The sequence below is a fragment of the Chelonoidis abingdonii genome, chromosome 5 (assembly GCF_003597395.2).
Source record: "Chelonoidis abingdonii isolate Lonesome George chromosome 5, CheloAbing_2.0, whole genome shotgun sequence".
NCBI lineage: Eukaryota > Metazoa > Chordata > Testudines > Testudinidae > Chelonoidis > Chelonoidis abingdonii.
Genome location: NC_133773.1, coordinates 3,709,842 through 3,733,716, shown reverse-complemented (window position 1 = coordinate 3,733,716; position 23,875 = coordinate 3,709,842). Strand labels below are relative to the sequence as shown.

Sequence of the window (23,875 nt, the reverse complement as noted above, 5' to 3'; positions counted from 1 at the left end):
TTGTTTTGTTTTTGAGTGCAATTATGTAACAAAAAACTACTGTAAATTTCACTTTCACGACAGAGATTGCACTACAATACTTGTATGAGGTGAACTGAAAAATACTATTTCTTTTATCATTTTTACAGTCCAAATATTTGTAATTAAAAATAATATACACGTGGATTTCAATTACAACACAGAATACAATAGATATGAAAATGTAGAAAAACATCCAAAATATTTAATAATTTTTAATTGGTATTCTATTATTTAACAGTGCAGCGATTAATCATGATTAATCAATAAAAGGGCGATTAATCATAATTAATTTTTTTTTAGTTAATTGCACGAATTAACTGCAATTCACTGACAGCCCTAATTGAAATGTAAGTCTAATAACTAAAATGGAATGCACAACTAGATCATTAGACACTGACAGCTAGGAAAATTATAAGGCTAGGAATGTTCAGCTAGTCCAGATATCTAATGGCTGAAAAATGCTTAATGCTTTATCAATTTTTACAGTAAGACACTCATTGGAGGGGGGCCTTGCGGAGTTCATGCTCCCAGCCTTTAGGTAAGGAAGTGTTTATTGCATTATTCAACAATTGCTCTACATCGGGGTGGGCAAACTTTTTGGCCCGAGGGCCAGATCTGGGTATGGAAATTGTATGGTGGGCCATGAATGCTCATGAAATTGGGGGTTGGGGTGTGGGAGGAGTGTGGGCTCCAGCTGGGGGTGGGGCTCTGGGGTAGGGCTGGAGATGAGAGGTTTGGGGTGCAGGTGGGTGCTCTGTGCTGCGGCTGAGGGGTTCAGAGGGTGGAAACAGGATCAGGGCTGGGGGTTGGGGCATGGGAAAGGGTCAGGGGTGCAAGCTCCAGGCAGCACTTACCTCAAACAGCTCCTGGAAGTAGTAGCATGTCCCTTCTCTGGCTCCTACGTGCAGGCACGGCCAAGAAGCTCTGCATGCTGCCCCGCCCACAGGCGCTGCCCCTGCAGCTCCCATTGGCCGCTGTTCCCAGCCAATGGGAGCTGCAGGAGCAGCACTTGGGGTGGGAGCAACATGCGGAGCCCCCTGGCTGCCCCTACGCATAGTAGCCAGAGCAGGGACATGCCTCTGCTTCTGGGAACAATGGCACATGTGGAGTGGGGCAAGTCCCAGACCCTGCTCCCCAGCGGGAGCTCGAGGGCCGTATTAAAACATCTAAAGGGCCAGATGTGACCCCTGGGCCGTAGTTTGCCCACCCCTGTTGTACATACTGGCTGAGAGAGACTCACAATCCCAAAAGGAAAGTGTTAGCACTATGTCATAATACAGTGAAACACTAAATGAGGATGGATTTATGGAGACTGAAACCATGGGTAAAACAGATGCACTGCCCTATATGAAAGATACTGAGCCAAATTCAGAGGTGACTCACTGATTCTAAGAGAGAGTCTAGTTTGCACCTCTGCATGTGGCATAGTGTATCATCTGAAAAATCATTGGATCAAGGCCAAAAATTTAATGGTATTTGTTCTATCCGAGGTTGAGGCAGCAAAGCAATGTCTCGATTTGAACACCCAATGTCACTACTATAACAATATGAAAAAAATACTGAATTTAGTAGCCATGCACTTACTGCTGGTCCAAACAGCTCCTGAGGATGATCCTGTATTGGAAGGATATGGGAAAGGACCTTGTGACCAAGACTGATTTGCCGCATATTGTGGTAAAGATGACACCTGAGAGTTGTAAGAAAGGGGCATCTGAGAATGAAAATATCCATGTACTGGGTATATCTGAGCATAGTTAGGCCTTTGTAGCTCCCCAAGAGCAGCATAACTAAATGACTGGGAATAAAACATATTAGCGTGTGCATTATACACATTACTTGCAACTGCAGATGTGCCAGAATGAGCAAACTGTTGTACTTGGTAAGTTATCCCCTGGTAAGTCTGGGTTAAGGAGCTGCCATTGCTATCACTTTGATGACAAGAATAAAAAGGATAGACTGTCTCATGAGCCTGCACTAAAGAACGTTGCACTGGAGGTGTTGATAGTGGAAGTTCATTTCGAAAGACAGCAGAATGTTCAGCAGGGCTTTTTGCTTTTTCATCGGAATCTGGTTCCAAAAGAGAGCACACCGATGGTGACTGTGTATTTTTATTCGTCATAATCACAGGAAGATCTGAAGTACTGACAGGCACGCTGCGGGGAGACTCTGAGTTCTTTTCATGGTTCTTGTCTTTTCTGTCAGGTTTTGTGGCTAAATTATTAGTTTTACTATATTCAGCCAGTAAACTGGATCTTGATATATTTCCTGTGGCGTCTGCTTCTTGCACATGCTGTAGATTTAGTGTAGCAGACACAGCAGAAGAACTATCACGTTGTTCTGTTGTTGACCTAACAGATTTGTGTGTTGAAAATAAATTACTCTCAAGAGACTTTTGAAGTAGTGGCTCTTTTTCTAAAGACAAATTGGCATTTTCATGTTTCTTGTCACAGGGGGGAAAACCTTCATGATGTTTTCTTGCATTTTTGTAAAAATTACTGTTTCTTCTGAACATGTGCTTTAGGTTTGCTGATCTCAGCTGGCTGGTTAAGCCTTTTAAATTAACAAATGAGCTTTTTGAAGCATCTGGTGTATATTTAACATGTGGAGAGCAATAAACAGCTTCCAAGTCTTCTGAATGCAAAGGTGAGCGCGGTAATTGGTCTTGCACAGCTTTTTCTAGAGGCCTCTTGTTTCCTAGATTATCCGGTGAGATACTCAACGCTAGATCTTTTTCATTTTGAGGAGTAACTCTTGCATTCTCTCTGAAAAGAGCAAAACAAAATTACATATTTATACATCCACACTTCCTTTTTATCCCATTGGTAATAAAGAATACATATACATCACTATCAAATACTGGTAGTAAAAAATTGTTTACAAGGCAAATGCATAAAACATCTGCTTTAGTACTTTAAATATATATGGATTAACAACTGACTAGTCCATGCTATTTTATAATTACAGGATGTAATACTGTAGAATATTATTCCACACCACTTTATTGTATTTTATAGTTCAGGCATATGTTATTCAACATTACACTATTTTTTTCAATTGGACATTATTCTAGAATTTCCTCAATGTTTAGTCTGTTCAGGCCAGTGTGGAAGTATTCTACCTGAGCAAAACTGAGCAAAACTATACAGTTTGGATTCACAAACCAAATCACACATCTTATGCCTGAGGAAACCATGAAGCAACTCTGCTCCTTGCTTTTCTCTGTCCCCTAACAATTGTCTGCTGAAGAAAATGAGGAAGATTCTACCTCCTCTTTTCCTGAAATAGCTTTAAGTTAAGTTAAGTGCCTTTAACTGGTGCTCTGATCTCTGAACTCAAGAAGAGTGAGTGGTGCACCAATCGACATACTTCAACATCTGCTCCTATGATATGTACGCAAATGGAAGAGTGACCTCAGATTCCAGACTAGGAAGGTAAAAAAATGCTTTGATCTGAAACCAGGCAGCTGGTAGCACTATTAGTGTCTTTTAGTAGCAACAAAAATATTTTCTTGCAAGGTAAGAATTGATAATTCCACTCTAAGTATTGATCTACCATTGGAACGCTGAAAAACAATAGCATATGTCCCATTTCTAAATTTACCACAACTACAAATCTGACTTGATATCTACAGGATTTAAGTTTCAAAGTGTAATTTCTACTCTCTCCTCTATCCTAAAAAAGTGCTGTTAGTCTTCATTCCTTCTCCAACACTATACCAATAACTCTCTTCTTCCCACCCTGCTCCCTCCCCATCCCAGATGCAATGAATTTTCTTTCTTCTTCGAATGTAAGCAGCTGGTTAGTGATTTAACTGAAACAAACTGTGGTATCTGGAGCTTTAAAAACAGTAGCAATTTGCAACAGTTCAAAAGGCTTGTCAGTTGGCAGCAACTGGACCTAGAGTTAAAGGCTGACTCCAAGAATGAAGTGGATGTAGCATGTAAGAAAGAGCTTGCTAACTCATCTCATATGTTACTTTATTTTTCTTGTTATTCTGCTCAAATTGAATTGTAGTTAATTAAAAGGCTGTTTGTGGCTTATTGGAAAATCAGGAGTCAAAACAGGAAAATCACTGGTGGGAAACCTTTGATGGAATTCTTGAAACACTAAGGTGAGTCAGTGAAGCTACAGTTACAGAAGAGTTCTGTATCTGAAAAGAGAGGAAGAGAAATAAAGTACAAAGAGGGTAAAAATGGTCATGTCTGGAAAATGCACACTTTTCATTTTGATAGCAAAGTTGAGGATCTGAGTTTAAGTACAAAGGCTGCATTTGTATTTTTAGGCCAATGCTGCTGAAGTCAATCACAAGTTCCAACTCTAGCTGGAAAGAGATATTTACACACTTATGTTTCCCTCAAAAGCTGGGTGACATGAACTAAGAGGACATGAAATGCTTAAAAACACTATGCACTCCAAACAGACTTACTAGCTAAGAGATACATGTCACTTAAGATGCAAAAAGAAGAAAGTGTATCTGATTTTCTGGCTACTCTTAAAGCTGTCTATAATCTCTGCCATTTCAGTAACCACTTAGAACTCCTTCTAGGACTGTTCTGTAATTCAAATCCGAAATCCAAAATTAAGAAAACGACCATTGAGTATAGCTCATAACAAAGATCTTAATCTGGAAGGAACAGTAGGTAGAACTCTGTTTCTTTTGGTTGGTTCTGTTTGAAACAGTATATCTGCTTAGATGTCATACAAAATAAGAGAAGCACAGCCCCTGGCAAAAGGGACAGAAAGCACTCTTCTCTCACCAGGCTTACTTAACACAAACACAGAGTAGCGTGACCATTTTCAAAAAATCCCTGAAGCTAGAACAAAACACTAAACTGCACTGCACACACAATTCTCCCCCTATGGGAGAGGATGAGAGAAAGAATGAACTGTATGTGCAGTCTGGGAGCATAATGTAGTAAAATATCATTCAGTGGGCAAGTTAGTGATAGAAAGATAAGGGAGGTGTCATTTGATTGGAAAAATTTACAGAATAATAATTTCAATTGTGTTACTCTCTGCAGCATGGCAGAGGGCACTCACTGCCTCCACTGTTCCAGCTCCAGGTCCTCTGGTGGAAAATTTGATTATATAATGTCATTAGGTCAAGTTGAGTGTTATTCAAAAGACCTTTCTCCCACAACTACAATGGTACCAAAACATGACAAACCTAGAAAAACTATGTAGATATATATTCAAGAAAATATGTAAAAATCAATTATTTTTAATTATATTTAACACAGGAATGCATTGCTTACATAAAAACCCCCACAGATCTTTGGTAATCCAAGAGGACTTAGACTTGACATGTAGGACTGAAAACATTTATTAATCAAAATCATCATTAGTGTTGTCTCCGCCTAGGGCACCACTGCTACACACACTGTTGCACTGACAGTGTTTGGGTAGCACTTGCACATCTCCATACAAGGGAGGCTGCTGGCCAAACATTTGCAGGGCAGTGAACATCTGGTCTCTGCACACGAGAAATTGATTAGTTGAAGGACTGATTCTGGAGTGCAAATCTCAGGTGTTAACATTTTTTTTATTTGTCGAGAGCTTGTGCTTCAGCCATATCCTCTATGACTGCTAAGCAGGACAGCCTCTGCTGGCATAAGGTACCAACCAGTCACATTGTCAGTAGGTGCTGGCTTGGGGAAGACCATGCAAGATGTGCATTAATTTGCTTTTCATCTGGCACACAGGCATAGTTTCACTGCACGTAAACACTGATCACAGTACCACAGAAAACTCATATATTCCCATAAGATGTATGAGGAATTTGCCATAGGTTTTGGAATGAATTGTTAACCAACCGCCACTTGTAGTCGTAGATTATGAATATGCCACACTGTTGTCATGTATGTGCTGGAAACCTGCCTTTCACTCAAGCACTTGTATATGAGGCTTTGTGATAAAATGGCAGCCGTGTGCTCCAATTACTTGCTGGTGTTGAAGACACTGCGATCAGCAACGCACTACTTAGGGAAGTAGTATGGGTTACGCAGTATTATTTTTCAGGTTTGGCATCAGCAGGGTGATCACATAGCAAGTGTGAAATATCGGGACACTTTTTTTTGAGGGGGGAGGGTATAAGTTGTATATATAAGACAAAGCCCCTAATATTGGGACACCTGGTCACTCTAGGTATCAGCTACGGATCCTGTAAACGCCCACATGCTGTAGGACGAAATGCTTTTCCATAAAAATGGAGCAGTTGCAAACAGAGAATCCTCATATTACTGTTGACACCAGCCCTTTCTTCTACTGTTGATAGCACCATGGCTTTTGTGGCTTAAGGACAGGTGCTGTGATTCATTTCTGTGGACAGGACTGCTAAAAACTAGGTCCACAGCCCACAGTTCATCTTCAATAAGTGCTTTAAGAGCCATTCTTCTAAGCATTTGTTCCTCTTCAATCCCATTCAAAGCACATACTTCTCTGTACTTAGCCTCTGCACTGGCCATCACCACCACGTTCCCATCCATGAAGCAATTTACAAACTCCAGCTGAGTTGCAGTTTGCAGTAGTAAAATCAATATTTGTTTTTGTTGTTTTTATTTTTTAACACCACATTATATATATACTTGATGTGATTCCATGCACTCTTACCGTGCAACATTCTCGCTAAGAGATACTGCTTCACACAAATGAAGATGAGAAACTTTTAAATATCCAAAGACCTGCAGAGGGTGATACTATTGCAATTATGATTCTGTACATTTTTATTAATCAAAAGTCACCTCCCTTAGGATTTTATCATTAACTTGCCCACAGAAGTACATATGCTTGCAAACTATGACATGTTAGTCACCTGGCTCAAAGCATGACTGGAAAGCATCGAGCTACTATGGTGATGAGTGTGGGATAAAAACCTCTATAGAACTGAAGACAATGAACAAAAAACTAATCAATGTGCTTTATGCAGTAGTCACCTAAACATGCCACAAACTGCTTCTTGTCATCCTTGGAAATGGGTTATTTGGCAAAGAAGACATTGATACTGCAGAGAAGAATACCAAATTAACTTAGTTGTAGTTAATGCTGTGGTCATCTGGAATAAAGTAGTACATATGGCAATCACTTCTGTTGCCACGATTCTTGAGGCACTGTGGACTATATATGCTCACATGGTTTACCTGAAGAGATTGCTTCAGACAGTGGTCTTCAGTTACTGAAGGATTTCAGATTTTCCTCAAAAGAACTTTTGCATCACACAGCAGGTAAACTGCTTATCATTCTGCATCAAATGAGTTAGCAGAATACTTTGAGAAGGCACTTTAAATGACACTAGAGAAAAATGAAGCCTGCAATGTTGTTTTGGGAACTTTCTTTTGTCATACAACCATACACCACAGACCTTCACATATAAACAATCTTGAAGAGCTGAGAGTGAAAGAAGCTGTAAAGTCATACAATATTCTCTCTGAGACATCCTAACATTGCACAGTGATGCGGTGTTCTCTACGCTGATGGAGAATGACAAGAGAAACATCACTAAGCAATGTCAGGATGTCACATCATGATAACTTGATCAAATCATTTGACACAGTAACCTCTTTCTTCTCCATTACTATTCTACTGGTGGCTGAATGGGGTTCCATCAACTCTGATACATTGCTTAATGCTTCCTCCTCCAGCCTCACGTGCCAGGAAGTGCAAAGAGTGCTACTGTGATTGGAACTCCACCCACTGGGTCTGAGAATAGGTTGAGCAAGGGGTGCTCTGTGAACTCTACAAGAGTCCCCCAGGAATTCAATGCATCTCTAAGGCTACAAGTTGAATAGCACTGTATGAAAATAAGGGGAAAAAGGTGTCACTCTTTTTCCTGTCATTATTCAGCAGATCTTGAGCTTTTCTGCACAAGTGTTTTTACTATTTTATATCCTAAATATACCTTATGTGGCAGCATGTTTCATTTTCATCTCCATTTTTTGAAGCTGCTGCCATCAGAACACCAACCTAAGAGAAAATAAACTCGTTATATGTGAAATTCTTATACTTTTAATGATTTTGAATAGTATTCCTGTTAGCTATTTTCAAAATGTAAATACATATCTTTCTTTGAATAACATCTTAAATTTTCATTACAATCACAGTAAAACACTGCCCTAGAGATCCAGGCATTTTGGGTGTTACTGAATAATGAGGGATTCACAAGAGCTATGGTGGAAAGACATCTTTCTCTGAAGCAGCCAGTGCTGGTCACTGTCAGAGACAGATACTGAACTTGATGGACCACTGGTCTGATCCAATATGGCAATTCCCATGTTTGGGCCCAGATATGCTGCTGAGTCGTGCTATCAAAGTAAACCAAAAGGATGTATTCTGCTGAGATTTTGGAAAAGTCCAGAACACAAGAGATAAGCTTGAGAACATTGATCCTTTCCTTTTTTTTTTTTTACATGAGTGTTGTGTCATCTTCATACATGCTGCCCATGATGTGAGGTTTGCTTCCATAGTGTGTATGCAAGGCTCTAAATTATGTTTCAGCATGTTCTTTGTACTTACTTACCCATAAATGGGACATCTGCATGTGATCTGGAAATAGATGCCCAATTCTGCAGTGCGTTTAGCAAGTGGTTTCATGTCTTTGAAAGGAATTTTTGGAGACACTTCATGTGGAATCCCTCTGAGGGATGATACTGGTGCATGGCAAAAGCAATCATAGATGCTGAAGACACTGTGCTATTGATAACTGCTGCTGCAACAACACTGATGCAATGAGGCTTTGGATCTTTATAAATCTTTTCCAGTGTGGTAAAGTTCTGGCTACAGCCATGCCTTTTGCAGCCTGTGGATGGGCAACTCCCAATGCTGGGCTGAAAATGTTCTTAGCTTTGGTAATAACCAGTGGGTTGGAGGCATTTCTGGCATTTGGCAAATTGTACGTGGGTCTGCTGCTCTGCGCTTGGCTCTGATTGGGATGTTGTCCATGAATGAGTATGTGTGTAACTTATAGATTCACAGATTCCAAGGACAGAAGGGATCATTGTGATCACAGAGTCCAATCTCCTATATATCACAGGCCAAAATAATTCCTAGAGCAGGTCTTTGGATACTTAAAAGTTGTCAGTGGTAGAGAATCCAACACAACCCTTGGTAAATTGTTTCATTGGTTAATTACTCTCTCTGTTCAAAACGTACACCTAATTTCTAGTCTGACTTTGTTTAGCTTCAACTTCCAGCCACCGGATCATGTTATATCCTTCTCTGTTAGACTGAAGAACTTGTTATTAAATATTTGTTCCCCATGTACAGACTGTCATCAAGTCACCCCTTAATCTTCTTTTTCTAAGATAAATAAATAGAGTTCCTTGAGTCTATCAATATAAAGTGTCTCCTTCCCACTGAATCTCTCCCTCTTTTAAATCCAAAAAATCACTGGGCAGATACAAACCTAAAGCCTCAAAAGCAGTAAGTTTGAGTTAGTTCTTTCAACTGTGTGATGGTGGTGTTTTTTAAAGTCATCAATTTTTTAAAATAGTATTTCCTAAACTGTAGTCCAGTGTGTTAAATGCCCCACCAGCCAGGCTAAGAAGGACTGTAGCGGAGCTGTAGCAGGGATCTGCCTATGTCCTTTTGGACCAAAGTTAGTTCATGATTGTTCATGTGAAATGTCATCCATAAATACAGGTTTTGCTTTTAGAGAGGAAAGCATGCAGCTGAAAGGGCTTTTGAAGGAAGAAACACACCCTCTGCTTCAAGTGTAATTAAGATTTGTAAAATATAAGACAGATACTGTGAATTACAGTATCTCACTAATAAACATGCATCTTATTCACATAGTTAGCGTCTTAAAGTAGAGAATATCTTCTGTGTATTTTATACTTATCACCCTACTTGAATGATTAGTAAAAATTGGTGTAGGGTAGGTAATTATATTAGCCATGTATAAAATGAAAACGTGTCAGTTTGTATCATGGGATAGTGGAGACAGAACAGTCATGATAATAAACCAAATGGATTTCATTTTCCATGTATTTATTCCAAGCCCTTTCATGCCTTGATCTGCATACCACTGTATTTCAAGATAACTTGATATAGTTTGGAGCTTAACTTTTTAGAAGGTACATCATCATGACGGTTCTCAGATACCCAGGACTGAGAGTCACCTTATTCATAGATTCCAAGCCCATAAGGAATCATTGTAGGGTGACCAGACAGCAAGTGTGAAAAATTGAGACATGTGGTGGGAGGTAATAGGATCCTATATTAAAAAAAGACCCAAAAATCAGGACTGTCCCATAAAATCGGGAAATCTGGTCACCCTAAATCATTGTGATCATCTAGTCTGACTACTCGTATAACCCAGGCCATGGAACTTCCCCAAAATAATTCCTAGAGCAGATTTTTTTAAAGCAAAACACCCATTCATGATTTAAATATTGTCAGTGCTGGAGAATCCACCACAACCCTTGGCAAATTGTTCCAGTGGTTAATTACCCTCCCTGTGAAAAATGTACATCTTATTTCCAGTCTGAATTTATGTAGCATCAACTTCCAGCCATTGGATCTTTTTTACTTTTCTCTGCCAGACTGAAGAGCCTATTATGAAGTATTTGTCCCCCACGTAGATACTTATAACCTGTTATCAAGTTGTCCCTTAACCTCTTTGTTCAACTAAACAGATTGAACTCTTTGAGTCTATCACTATAAGGCATGTTTTCTAATTCATTAATTGTTCTCTTATCCTTTAATTCTCTAAAACTTGCAATCTGAGCCTTGCTAGAACCACTACAACCCATTTAAGACTGAGTTGAGAACGCAGACTGAATGGAAGGATCTTTTACAGAAAGTGGAAGTTCCCATATATAACGTGCATGCTAAGGATTTTGTGTTTCAGGATAAAATTCTATCTAGGTCTTTTTCCAAGCTTCTGCTCCAGTTTACTCCCTCTGGAGGGGCAGAGTCTCTTCTTAAGTGACTTTGGTGTTGGTAGGGGGTAAGAGATTTGCTATGCTGGATTTGAGAAATGAGAGGTGACTTTGACCTGCATTCTCAGCTACTATTTTCCCTCATGTTTCCCCAAACAGAGTCACCTATAAATTTGTAAGTCATGGGTTTCTCTTTGCAATGACTACTAATCAAGGATGTAAACACAGCTTCCTTGTTAGGGGCCATTAGTCTTTTCACAAATTGCATCAATTCCCCAAAAAGATTGCCAAGAATCAATATTTACACAGTGTTGCAAGGATTTGCCAGAATCTGAATCCTAGACTTCTCACAGTCACAGTAAGAATCATACCCCTAGACAAACAAGCCACTTAGTAGTTTTTCCTTACGAATTACAAGGAATCTTTTTGATCTGAATGATCAAAGCTGAGCTTTCAAATTTCTGCTTAGAGTATCTTCTCTCTTATGGTCTGTGGGAACTTTTGGAAGGAAGTCCCATTCTCAAAAGACAACAATGCCCTTCACCTGTGGAACTACTACTGCACTGGTCATATGTCTTCTTTCTTGCCTAATTCTCATCACCTGTGAAATTTCCTTGTGTTTATGTAACAGTTTAGTTTCACCCAGAAGTCCCCATTCAGAATCGATGATGTCCTCAAAAAAGGGGAGTATGGGATTTTTTACATTACTTGCTCATTAAAAATTTACAAATCCTTAGGGGCAGTGGTTTGTCTTTTGGGGACCTGGAGTCTCTGGGGTTTACAACACTTACCCCAGAGCAGGCTGTTTGGGGTTCTCCTTCCAGGAAAAGTCATATTGCGCCTGCTTGAACTTTCCCACAGCAGAGTTCCCCTGCAGGAAGCTGCAACCAGGCCCTGACTTGCCAGTCTAATTCAAATCCCTGTGCCCTGGCAGGTTAAGGGTCAGTTGGTCGGCCACAGCAGGGCATTGCTCACCCTGTGAAGCTCCTAAAAAGCTTGCCTTATACATACAGCAGCTCCTGGACATGGCTTGATGCTTGCAGGGTTTCTCTGCTGTTGTGGGGAGGGGTAGAAGGCAGAGGAAGATGATTATAGAGATGCAGAACCGGAGAGGTCCCTCCGGCCTCGATGCTCAGTGACTCCCCAGCAGAAGAGAGGGAAAAGAGCTGAAACATAAAGTGAGATCTCTACTGCACAAATAACAGATACATATTACCATTTTAGAAGATGAACCACCAGCTTGTACCACTACACGAGGCAGAATTTCTGGGGGCCCAAATGAGGAATGGGGCTTAGAATTGCAGCTCCCAGCAACAACTGATTGCTTTCCAATTCTACAACAGACACACACAGCCCATTCATTAAGAATAAAGTAGCAGCTGAACAGCAAACACAAGACACAGCTACTTTCTATCAAAGGTAGAGAGCAAGTATGAGAGGTTGAGGGCAGAACTCAGCCACAACAGACTGACCTACAGTATGACAATGGTGCTGCATACTTCCTTTGAGGTTTACAGGTCACAAAGTATTTTTAAAGATTTGATTTAAAGCATACTATTAATAGGCACCTAGAGGTTTACAGACATAAGATGGTACAGAAATACAATTTTTTATGACTTATTGTTCACATTCAGATTTTCCACAGGTCTTAATGCAAGAGAAATAGGAACACTGATATAAATATTAAAAAGTACTTTAGACACACAAAACAATAGTTGGATACCATTAAAATGAAGAGGACAATTTTTTAAAAATGGTATAAGAATGACTGAAGAATTTGAAAACATGCCTTATAGTGATAAGACTCAAAACCACAATGTATTTCATCTTCCAAAGAAAAGAGGGCATTCTATAAATGGCAATGAAGGAGCTTAGCTGATCATCCCCACTTCCAGTGACACTAGGAAAGCAGGCATGTGAGATGCACTAGGAGTGGGATTTGTTTGCATCTGAGGCTGGAAATAAACCTTAGGTGTTTGTTTTGGTTTGTGCTCTAGTTTTCGAACTCTTGCCTTTGCCAAGGCAGGGGATCATCATATTGGACTCCGTGCTTTGAGAGAGTCCTCAGCTAGCCTCCTAGCAGGCTGATGCTGATACAGCATTCTACAAGTGGTAAATTCCGATTTTTTAAAATTGATTCTCCCTTATCTAGTAAAAAAAACATTTTATTTTGAGGGTGAAAGACAAACAGCATTAGAGATGTATTAGCCCTGAAACACTGTTAAAAACTAATGACATTGCCTCATTGGTCAAAGACAGAACTGATAGTTCTTTAAGATCAATTTAAGCCTTGGGAATAATATAGATGAGAGAGTTTACTTTTTCGCTCTAAATTCAAACTTGGAATCATTCATCTCCACAAAGCACAATCTGATGAACACTTCTACCCTTAACTCAGTATCCGTATGTAACTAGCACTACAATTCTTGTTTAAAGATAAAGCATTTGAAGTATTAAGGAATGATCTTACCTTTGGTTTTTTGCAGCTGGAAGGAGGAGAGCTTTCTGTATACTCAGGAGCATCTTCATGTGAGGACACAAAACTAGGTCTTTTTTTCTGGGACTGAGAGCTAGCTTTGATGACATACCCTGGAGCTTGAGTTTCACAGACACTTTTTTTAGTTTCAGTGAGATGCATTTTCATGTCTCCCTTTCTTTTCAACTGGCAGGTCTTTCTCCAATTATTTAGCATCTGATATATCAGAAGAGAAAGGACTGATTTACCTTTTTTGGCACAAGCAAACTTCATATGCTCAATAGTTTTCATGATTTTCATAATATGAGCCATTTTTCCTAAATCTTTCCTAGCAGCCAACATTAAATTTTCAAGCAACAAAGAAAACTGGTTGTAGTTGTAGTCTAATTCAGTCACAGTACTCCCATAGTTTACAGATATGGTATACGGTACACACTCAACATACGTGAAGATCGAAGGCTTTGAATTTTGTATTAATTTTCTTGTTTCCGAAAGTTCTGAAAGTTCTCTGGTGAGAAGGTGAAGTGCATAAGAGCAGTTTATGGTTTCTGCATAGTTGCAAATAATGTCCAGCTCACTCTTCAGATCAGAGATGGCAGACTCTACAGTTTTACAAAGGTTGTCCATTGAATTATCTTTCAGAAATGAAAAGGAAGACATTTTCTTTTGGCAATGTGCCAATTCAGGAAGAAGCGATAAATCAAACCACAACAAGCTTCGAAATCTCTGTTCATCTGTTTTTCTTGCTATTGAATTTTTAAGAAAGTGAACTGTTTCATACATCATTAGTACTTCAATGTAAGGCTCAACAGCTTCAGGCTTTAAAATTACACCATTAATGCCATCATTCTTCATTGTGTCTAACACATTTTCCTCGGTGATCAAGATTTTACTGACATCCTCCTCCTGCAAAATCTGAAAATACATTTTTAAACTTTCTAAACGTTCTGTACATCTAAGCATTAGCAGATGTAACTTCTTGAGGTCTGCAAACTGAGCTTCATCTAATATTTCTCCAACACAGGAAATATCAGGATGTGAAAGCAAAACAGTGAGGAAGTCAGAGTTTTCATCTCCATGTTTGCCTTTGTTTTCACAATATTTTGACTTTTCTGTATCATTTTTCTTCTCAGTAATATTGTTAGATTTTTCAGTTCTAAACTCTTCAGCTACATATTCATAAACTTCATATAGCTTGGAGAGAGCATCTTGGTTTATTTTGCACAGAAGTTGTTCTTTCTTATTGGGAGAGGCTTTATTTAACAACAGACGTCTGTCTTTCCAAACAAGACTTTTAGCAGCGTCAAAAAATATATGTTCAAGGCCAAAGAGTGATGCTTTCATATTCATTGATTCACACGCCTTTATAAAGCTTATCTTTGTAGAGATAATTTCCATTATAACCCACACATGGTCCTCTTTTTCTGCACAGGTGTGAGCATATGGAAGGTTCCTATACATATTTATCAGTTCCACAGCACTTTTCCTTACAGTTTCCAAATCTTCTAAAGTATCTCCAAAGTTAACTCCACAAGTAAAAGGCACAGAGAGGAAAAAATCTAAGCAATCAGAATTATGTTGAATCACAGCTTCACACTCATCAATCTCTCGTCTGAATTTCAAGAATGCATAGTAAGATTTGTTTTCCCACCTTGTTTTTTCAAAGAGCTCTAATAACTGTTTATGGTAGCTCTGTAGCTCATGAAAAACATTGTACTTCAGCCTTGTTTGGAAAGCTGGAAAGAAATTGGATTGTTGTTGATACCCTGATGGCCTGCCAAGCAGTTCCCCGTACAGTGAACCATCATACCAAAGCAAGCTTCGAAAAGTTGGCTCTCTTTCTAAAAAGCACTTTTTGTTTTCAATGAACTGAATTGCTTCCATTACCATTTGAAGTTCCACCAGTGAATCTACAGCATCTGATTTTAACTTGGATTTACAGTTATTCCATAGCTTTCTTTCAACCAGTAACTCTCGGGAAACCAAGATGTGCTTAAAAGAACACCCTTGCTTTTCCTCAAAAGCTTTAACAAATGAAGGAAGAAGGTTATCACAAACTCTAATCTGTTCCTGTAATATTTTCAGAGATGAGGTTTCATCTGCTTTTTGTAAAATATTTGATATTTCAGTTATGAAAGCAAGAGATTTCAGTTCTGTCCCCACTGCTCTATGCTTGTTTTTACAATTGATTCCCTTACATTTGTTAGGATGATCACCGGAGAGATTATCTGTATTCAATTTAGTCACATGGGCTGTAAGATTCTCATGTGTTTTGCTTGGTGAGGCATCATATGTCCCAGTAATGCTTTGAATACCTTGTTTTGCCATGATTCCTGATTTCAACTCTGAGTTAATTTGGCGATCTTTGTTAGTGCTTTCTTTCCAATCTTCATTTCTTTTGACATTTTTTTTATCAACTGGCTTCCTTAAGCCAGGTGCAGTGAAAGCACCGCTGTTGTTTGAAGAACTCTGAATGCATCTGTATTCCTTATTACAGCTACAGTGACCTTCTCTGTGTGTTATACTCTTTTGTTCCAAAACGACCTTAGCAGAGGATCTCCCAGGTACATCTTTTACCAGATACAGATTTACAGGTGATTTCACTTTGCTTTCCACTAGCCCCATTTCCTTTATCGTTGGAAATGTATTCTGTCCAACTTGCTGCAAAATGTACTGATTTGAAAACGGGGCCAGAGTGTTGTATACTAAGGACACAGAAGATACATTCTTTAAATAGTTCTCTATCTCTGTATTATTTTCTCTCTTATATAAAATTTTTGTCAGTGGTTCCAATTTGACAGTTTCGGTACCATGTGTCTCCTTTTCAGCTACTTTACTGTAATTACTCAGACAACACATTCCTGAATTTGAGGTTTCTTTTCTGTCATAGCCTCTATCTTGCAGCTGGCCGCTGAGAGGTACTGTTGGTGTTTCAAAAGAACCAGTCTCTAAAACTCTCTCAGATGAAATGTTTGAGCTCATTTTCAAAGATGCAGCTTTAGCACTAATAATTTCGTGGTCTAATGGAACTTGAGATACACTGGTCTCATGTTTTCCTCCTGCTGCAGGCATCTGCCTCATTGAGCCTGACGAAAAGTTTCCAATACCAACACTCCGATTTGTGGAAATATCCCCACTGCCAGCAGAAAATATACTCTCTTTTTCAGTAGAAAGAATACTATGCAGATTTTTATGAATAGCAGAGAGCGTGGAAACATCTTGCGTGTTGGTGTTTGCATTTAAACAGCTATCTGCAGCTGTTTTTAATAGTGATGTATGTATGACAGCATTCATGTTTACATTAGTCTTACAAGCTCCATCTTTTCTTTGGTCTGTACAAAATCCTACAGAATCATCCCTCTCGACAGGCAAGCTCAAAGGTTTTAAGATATTTTTGTTGGTAAATGTATTTGCTTCAGGGATATAGTCTTGTCTTGTTACACTGCCACATCGGCCAGCAGTTCCTTGAATATGAATTTTAGATGAAACATTTACGAACACCTTGTGCTCCTTATTAGTTAGTTCCAGATTTTCTAGCCCAATGGCGTCTAAACCTACAGAGTTTTCAGAGACTGTCTGAAGTTCCGTTATTCTTCTCGTATCTCTCACATTGTCACCCTCAAAAGCCAAATATGCCTTGCAGGTAGCAGCTGAAAACTGACTACAAGTTACAGAAGAAGCCACAGTTAAGTCAGAATTGCAGTGATGTATCTGATTTATATCTTTCAACACAACAGGTGCACAACCTGTAGTGGATCTTGCATCCATATCTTCCTCTGAAACCATTTCTCTCATTTTATCCCCTTTATTTTTAAACCTTTGTTTTATTGGCATACATGTAACGGTGTCACTTGCTTTCTTAAATGCTACAGTTCGCTTATTTTCCTTTATGTTATACTTTCTTTTCTGAGAAAAGTGAGCAGAAGAATACTTCCCAGTTGTCAAGAAACTATGACCTTCAAGATCACAGCTTTCCCATAAGTCGTTACATATTATTTCATAACATTTTGGTAAGGGACCCTTTTGTCTTTTCTCTCCAACTTTAGTTACAATTTTTAGAGATTTGAGAACTCTCCTCTGAGCTTTCCTTAAGTGAAACATAGCATCATCTATTTTTTTGGATAGCCGCTTACTTTTGCATAAGGATGCTTCACTACAAAGAGTATTTAGAACATTTTTTATGTGTTTTTCAGACTGTGCAAGTGTCTTCATTCTTCCCTCAAATAATAAAGAAAACATTTCAGATGAATAGTGTTCTCTCTTTTTACCACAAAGTTTTGAGTTTCTACATATAGGTGAACGTCTTGAACCTTTCTGAGGCCTCATTTTATTTGTTAGAGATTTATTATGTGGATGTTGTTTTCTCTTAAGTTTTGATTGCACACCTTTTTTACTCTTAGATTCATTACTGTTATCTTTTGGTTTTGTACTGTAAAAGCTACTTCCTTTATTCAATACATCAGAAAGAGTAACAGGTGCAGTGAAAGTTTTGCTTTCTTTTTCAGGAATATGACTATCCGCCTCATGAACACAGATAGGTAGGCATGTTTCCATTTTATTTGTAAGATCCAAATTCTGCATATATTCTTCACTTCTTTGCTCCCCTGACAATTCCATATTGACTTCTAATCCTGGAGATTCAATTGCACATTTCCACATCTCTCTTGCAATTCCAACGTTGGGGGGGCTGACTCCTGATTTAAGTATGTTGGTTATTGTAATTTGTAAGTCAGGCCACATAGTTGTACTTAAAGATTCTGTTTTACCTTCCTTTGTGCAAGATTTTTTCCCCAATGAACAATGATCTTCACTTTTCTCTAGTATCTTCTGGCTACTGTTTCCAAACAAACTTTCCCAGTCTATACGATCTATCAAGTACTGATACAGTGAATCAACCTCCTCATCAGATCCAACCTCATGACTATGTGGATTTTGTGGTACTGAGAGAGACTCCTCATGCTGCTCCAGAGGAATTTCAATCTCACTTTCAAATTCCAAGCCGTGGAGAAAAATATCCTCACATTTCTCCTCTTTCATCTCTTTAAATATTTCCTGCACACTATTTTCATGGCAAGAAGAGTTTCTCTCAGAAACATATGTTTCCTCAGGTTGGGAACATCCTCTTTCTTCGTGTTCCACACTTCCAGAAGGTACGGAAATAGTGGTGATTAGCGTAACAGCATTCTGCTCTTCCCATTTATGAGCCTCTGGCAGTGCTGCAGGTCTGCAAAACTCTGCTGTTGCAGACAGTTCTTCTGATTCTCTTTTGTTATCTGGAATAATTCCCTTTTCCTTTGTAAAAGTGGCAATATTTTCTGTTTCCATCAAATATGCTTCTGTTAATGCACATCCTTCTTCAAAAATTAAGTTTAAACCAGAAGCTGAGCTTTTAAAATCCAGAATATGAGGAGTGTCACAAAGTTCCATCCAGATTCCTGGGACGTTGCTAAGTTCTTTTTCAAGTTGGCATGTGTGCATTTGGTTGAAATCATGAACATTTATATCAGTCCCCATTTCCTGATTACAGATCCAACTCTGCTCTTCATCTAAAAATGCAGCTCCAGAAGAATCACTCTCTTGGCTATCCCTGCAGAAATGTTTGTCTAATGATACTGGCTCATTTTCTCCAAGGAAACATAAGTATTCTTTATTGAAGCAATCTCTCAATACTTTGTCTGTTCTGCAGATAGCATGAGACAAATATATCTGGTCATCCATTGTTTCTTTGATGGAAGAATTGCCTTTTACTTCTTTTGTAGGATCTTCTCTTTTACCTATGCAATTTTGGTTTGTAATTTCAGTTGCTGAATATATTAATTTATGGGCCTTTATAGGGCCTTCATCAACATTGGCTTTTTCAGAAAGCAAAGTGTCTTGAAGCTTACTTTGGCGAAAGTTTTCTTCACCAACGATCTGATCACTAGGAACAGATTCACAGGCAACGTGATGACAGACACACTTGTCCTCTCCCACTTTGGCATGTTGTTTTCTCATAGCATGTTTAAAAAGATGCATTCTTCCATGGACACCAATCTCTAAAGTATGATCCTGTGTATCAAAACTCTCACTATTAACTTCATAGTCTCTGTTTGAGACCGAAGTATTTTCAGCCCATGTTAAGTAAGAATCTGTTGAACTGTTTCCTATTTCAGAAGTATAATTATTTTCTTCGAACTGGTTATGCATTTTCCCAGTATATTTTGTCTTGCCTTCATGAAATTTAATACTTTCAGGATGTTGGATGCCTATGTTCATGCCTTTATCATCATGCAAAGACTGTTCAGGAGTATGTCTTTGATTATCCTCAAGAACTGTTAAATTAATAGATTGTGATTCCTGAAATTTCTGCCCTCCTTTCACTGAGGCATATTTATCCCTTTTAGAACAGTTCAGTTGTGCTGAACCCTGCCCTTCATCATGTTTCTTAAGTGAGTAAAGACCATTACACACTTGATGGGAAATCTCAGATATTTTATCTGCATTATTTTTGTTCTGTGCTACTGACATTTTGCCCTGCCTCCACGCATGAGAGAGAGATGAGTGTGACCTTTCTTCTTCTTTTTTTAGGTCTTCTGCAGGTACTTTCTTTGAATTTTTGTTTTGACAATCTGCAGAAAAGGAAGAGAAAATATTCCCTACTACTGATGGCATATGAGGATTGGAACCCTTCTGAGATCTGGAATACAGAGAGCTGCTTGAATCTGCAATGCTGTGAGGCATGGCTTCAGAGTGTGTGTTGCAGGCAAAGTTAGCAGGCAGTACTGATGAAACTGACTTTCCCATTGACACAGACTGGAACTTTTGATCAGGAGGAGGATCATTATGCCTTGACTTTTTAGTGAAACTTAAGTTCTTTTTGCTATCATGAACAGATAAATGCTTTATATTGTTCTTATGAAGATTGGAACTTTTTTCTACGTAGCAGTGGTCTGCTTTGTCTTTCATGGAGAAACTCTCCTGCAAGTCTATCTCAGGTTTTGTGTCTCCAAATGGAAACGATGAACAGTTCCTCAGTTGTTCTCCCATTGTAATCTGGTGCATTTTCAAGTCTTTTCTATCACAGATATGGTTCTCTTTTGCTGTGATATGCTTTTCTTCAATAACGGTTTTTGAAGCAGGATGTGTGTGAACATCCTGCAATGCAAAAGGCTCCACTATTCCTTTAGGAAGTGTTGTTATGCTACCAGCCACTTGCTTGTTTTCCACAGTGTGTTCTTTGTCTGCATCTAGAGTTGATCTAAACTCTTTTATGAAAGCTGCTTCTTTCCGTGATGCTTGCTCCACATGTCTCTGTCTAAGCTGACGATGTTTTGGGTCATTAAGCAGAAGGGGTTCTTCAGGCGAAGGTATATTTAAAGTGGCTGATATTTTCATTTCTGAGTTGAGATAGTCCAGCCCATTCTCAGGTGTTGAATTCCCATGAAAAACTACCTCAGTGTTTTGTTTTCCCGGGTTTCCTTCTCTTCTCTTTAGTCTTGGATCCATAATAAGTCTTGATGTAATTACAGTACTTGAGCCACTACTACTAACTGTGGTAAAATTATCATCTGGAATAATGCATTTTAGATTCACCATGTGGTCACTACTAATGTTTCCATTGGTATCTACAGCAGCCTCAAGTGGCAGACTTGACTCATTTCCTTGCATTGGTGATAAATCCCACCTTCCATGTATGTTATGTTCCACTTGGATATCCTGGGCTTCAGTTACCAAACCATTCTTGTTCTGTGTATTTTCACAGGAGGAAGAAACTTTTGGGCCAGAAGTATTCTCCTCTGAATTTACTTCACTGCAAGAAGAGCTTTCCTCAGGTCTGGAAGCAAGTAAACTTACAGGTTGCCTGAAATGCTCATAGATTATTGTAGCCTGAGCACCTTTACCAATCCTTTTGGCTACGGTACAGTTTTTCCATGAGCCTCGTCTTCCTGTGAAAGCAAGAAGAGAAAAGTGACAATACTCCAGAGCTAAGGCTGCAAGAACAATTGTGACCCATTTCTAACTTAAGAAAAGCTCAAACACTTTTAAATCTGAATTTTTTTCATGTTCTGCCTAAAGCACAGAAGAATTCAAAATGGTTGTCAGTGAAGGGGGTGGCTTTTTAACACTACATAAAGACATGCCTTTTCTCATCCAGGCCCTTGTCATCTTACATCTTTCTTACTGCAACATCTTTCCTTTGGCCTTGATACAAGCTTTGCTTTTATCCACCCAAAACACTGCTGTGCAAAGATCATTTCCCTTGTTCCTCATTTTCATCATGTCAACACCTTTTTTACATCCCTCCATTGGCACCTTCTTTTCCATAACATCAAACACAAATTCCCTGTTTTCACTTCCAGGCCCTTCATGGCCTATCCCCACCTTACTTCCCTCTTATCTGCTATCAGTGTATCCACATTTAAAACAAGCACCTTAGTGCTGTCTTCTGTTCTGCCAATCTCACATGAGAGGCGCCCCCCATAAACATAGAATCACAAAAATGCAGGGCTGGAAGGGACCTTGAGAAGTCTTCCTGTGCAGCCCCATGTACTGGGACAGAACCAACTACACTTAACATTATTCCTGACAAGCGATTGTCTAACCTGTTCTTTAAAACCTCCAATGAGGGAGATTCAACAAACTCTCTTGCAAGCCTGCTCAATAACTTAATTACTCATAAAGTTAGAAGTTTCCTAACATTTAACCTAAATCTTCCTTGCTGCAGATTAAGCCCATGACTTTATGTCCTACCTTCAGTGGGTGTGGAGAACAATTGATCACAGTCCTCTTTATAACAGTCCTTAATGTATTTGAAAACTTATCAGGTCCCCTCCTCAGCCTTCTTTTCTCAAGACAAACATGCCCAGTTTTTTAACCTTTCCTCATAGATCAGGTTTTCTAAACCTTTTATCATTTTTGTTGTTCTCCTCTGGCCTTCCCCCAGTTTGTCCACCTCTTTCTTAAAGCGGGGTGCCCAAAATTGGACACAGTACTCTAGCTGAGGCCTCCCCAGTGCTGAACAGAGCAGGACAATTACCTCCCATATCATATATACTTGTTAATACATCCAGAATATTAGCCTTTTTTGCAACTGCATCACATTGTTGGCTCATATTCAATTTGTGATCCATGATAACCCCCAGATCCTTTTCAGCAGTACTACTGCCTTAACAGTTATTCCCCATTTTATATTTGTACACTGCTTCCCAGGACAGAGTCCCCCCCCAGCATGCAAGAATGGCCCACATTATTTGTTCCTAGATATATACACTGACCTTTAGCCATATTAAATAGTATATATCATTTGCCCTGCACCCTGTTTACCAACTGATCCATATCGCTCCATGTCAGTGACCTTTCCTCTTCATTATTAACCACTCCCACAATTTTTGGGTCATCTGCAAACTTATCAGTGATGATGATATTATGTTTTCTCCCAGGTCACTGATAAAAATGTTAAACAGCATAAGATCAAGAACCAATCAGTGTGGGACCCCACAAGAAACTCGCATATTTCATGATGATTCTCCATTTACAATTACATTTTGTGACCTATCACTTAGCCAGGTTTTAATCCATTTAACGTGTGCCAGGTTAATTTGATCTTTCTACTTTTTTAATCAAAATGTCACGTGGTACCAAGTCAAATGCCTTATAGAAGTCAAGTATAATTACATCACCACTATTACCTTTATCAACAAACTTATAATCTCATCTCTTTCCCCACCCCAAAAAAAGATATCACATTACTTTGACACAACATGTTTTCCATAAACATGTTGACTGTGAAATCCCTATTATCCTCCTTTAATTCTCGATTAATCGAGTCCTATATCAGCCACTCCATTATCTTGCCCAGAATTGACGTAAGACTGACAAGTCTATGATTGCCTATGTCGTTCCATTTTAAGCACTGGCATAACATTAGCTTTCTTCTGGTCCTCTGGAATTTCACCAGTGTTCCCAAACTTATGGAAAAAAACAACATTAATGGTTCAGCAAACTCCTTGGTTAGCTCTTTTATAAAGCTTGGATGCAAGTTATCTGCACCGGCTGATTTAAAAATGTCTAACTTTAGTAGCTGCTGTTTAACATCCTTCAGGAGATTTTTTGAGGGAGACTCATTGAACAGACTGTAACTCAGTTTGAGATACCACAGGTTACAAGTGGATGGAAGCTAGTTCTGTACAGTCACACTTTCCTCTCCTATTTTATATCCCTTCATACAATATCGCTGATATTGGGGAAAAAGCCACCGCAGCACATGCCACTGAAAAAAGCCTTACTGCATCTCTCCAGCTCAGGCCTGGTCTACACTACGCGTTTAAATCGATTTAAAGAGTTAAATCGATTTAACGCTGTACCCGTCCACACAACGCCCTTTATATCGATATAAAGGGCTCTTTAAATCGATTTCTGAACTCCTCCCCGACGAGAGGAGTAGCGCTAAAATCGATATTGCAACTTCGGAATAGTGTTAGTGTGGATGGAAATCGACGTTATTGGCCTCCGGGAGGTATCCCAC

At 39.1% G+C, this 23,875-nt stretch overlaps 1 protein-coding gene across 8 annotated transcripts in view; it reads right to left on the bottom strand.

The window, feature by feature from the left end:
• The window catches only part of TEX15 (testis expressed 15, meiosis and synapsis associated), a 78,224-nt gene that overhangs the window by 11,787 nt on the left and 42,562 nt on the right, over positions 1 to 23,875 (bottom strand). For 5 of the 8 annotated variants that reach the window (XM_075066032.1, XM_075066035.1, XM_075066034.1 and 2 more), the window contains 3 exons: positions 13,366 to 21,296; positions 7,916 to 7,980; positions 1,606 to 2,783 (listed from right to left, as the gene is read on the bottom strand). In XM_075066032.1, the coding sequence (XP_074922133.1) occupies positions 1,606 to 2,783; positions 7,916 to 7,980; positions 13,366 to 21,296 (9,174 nt within the window). Of the gene's footprint in view, positions 1 to 1,605; positions 2,784 to 7,915; positions 7,981 to 11,870; positions 12,062 to 13,365; positions 21,297 to 23,875 lie in introns of those variants that run through there. The other 3 variants (XR_012655898.1, XM_075066037.1, XR_012655899.1) reach the window with 3 other exon arrangements.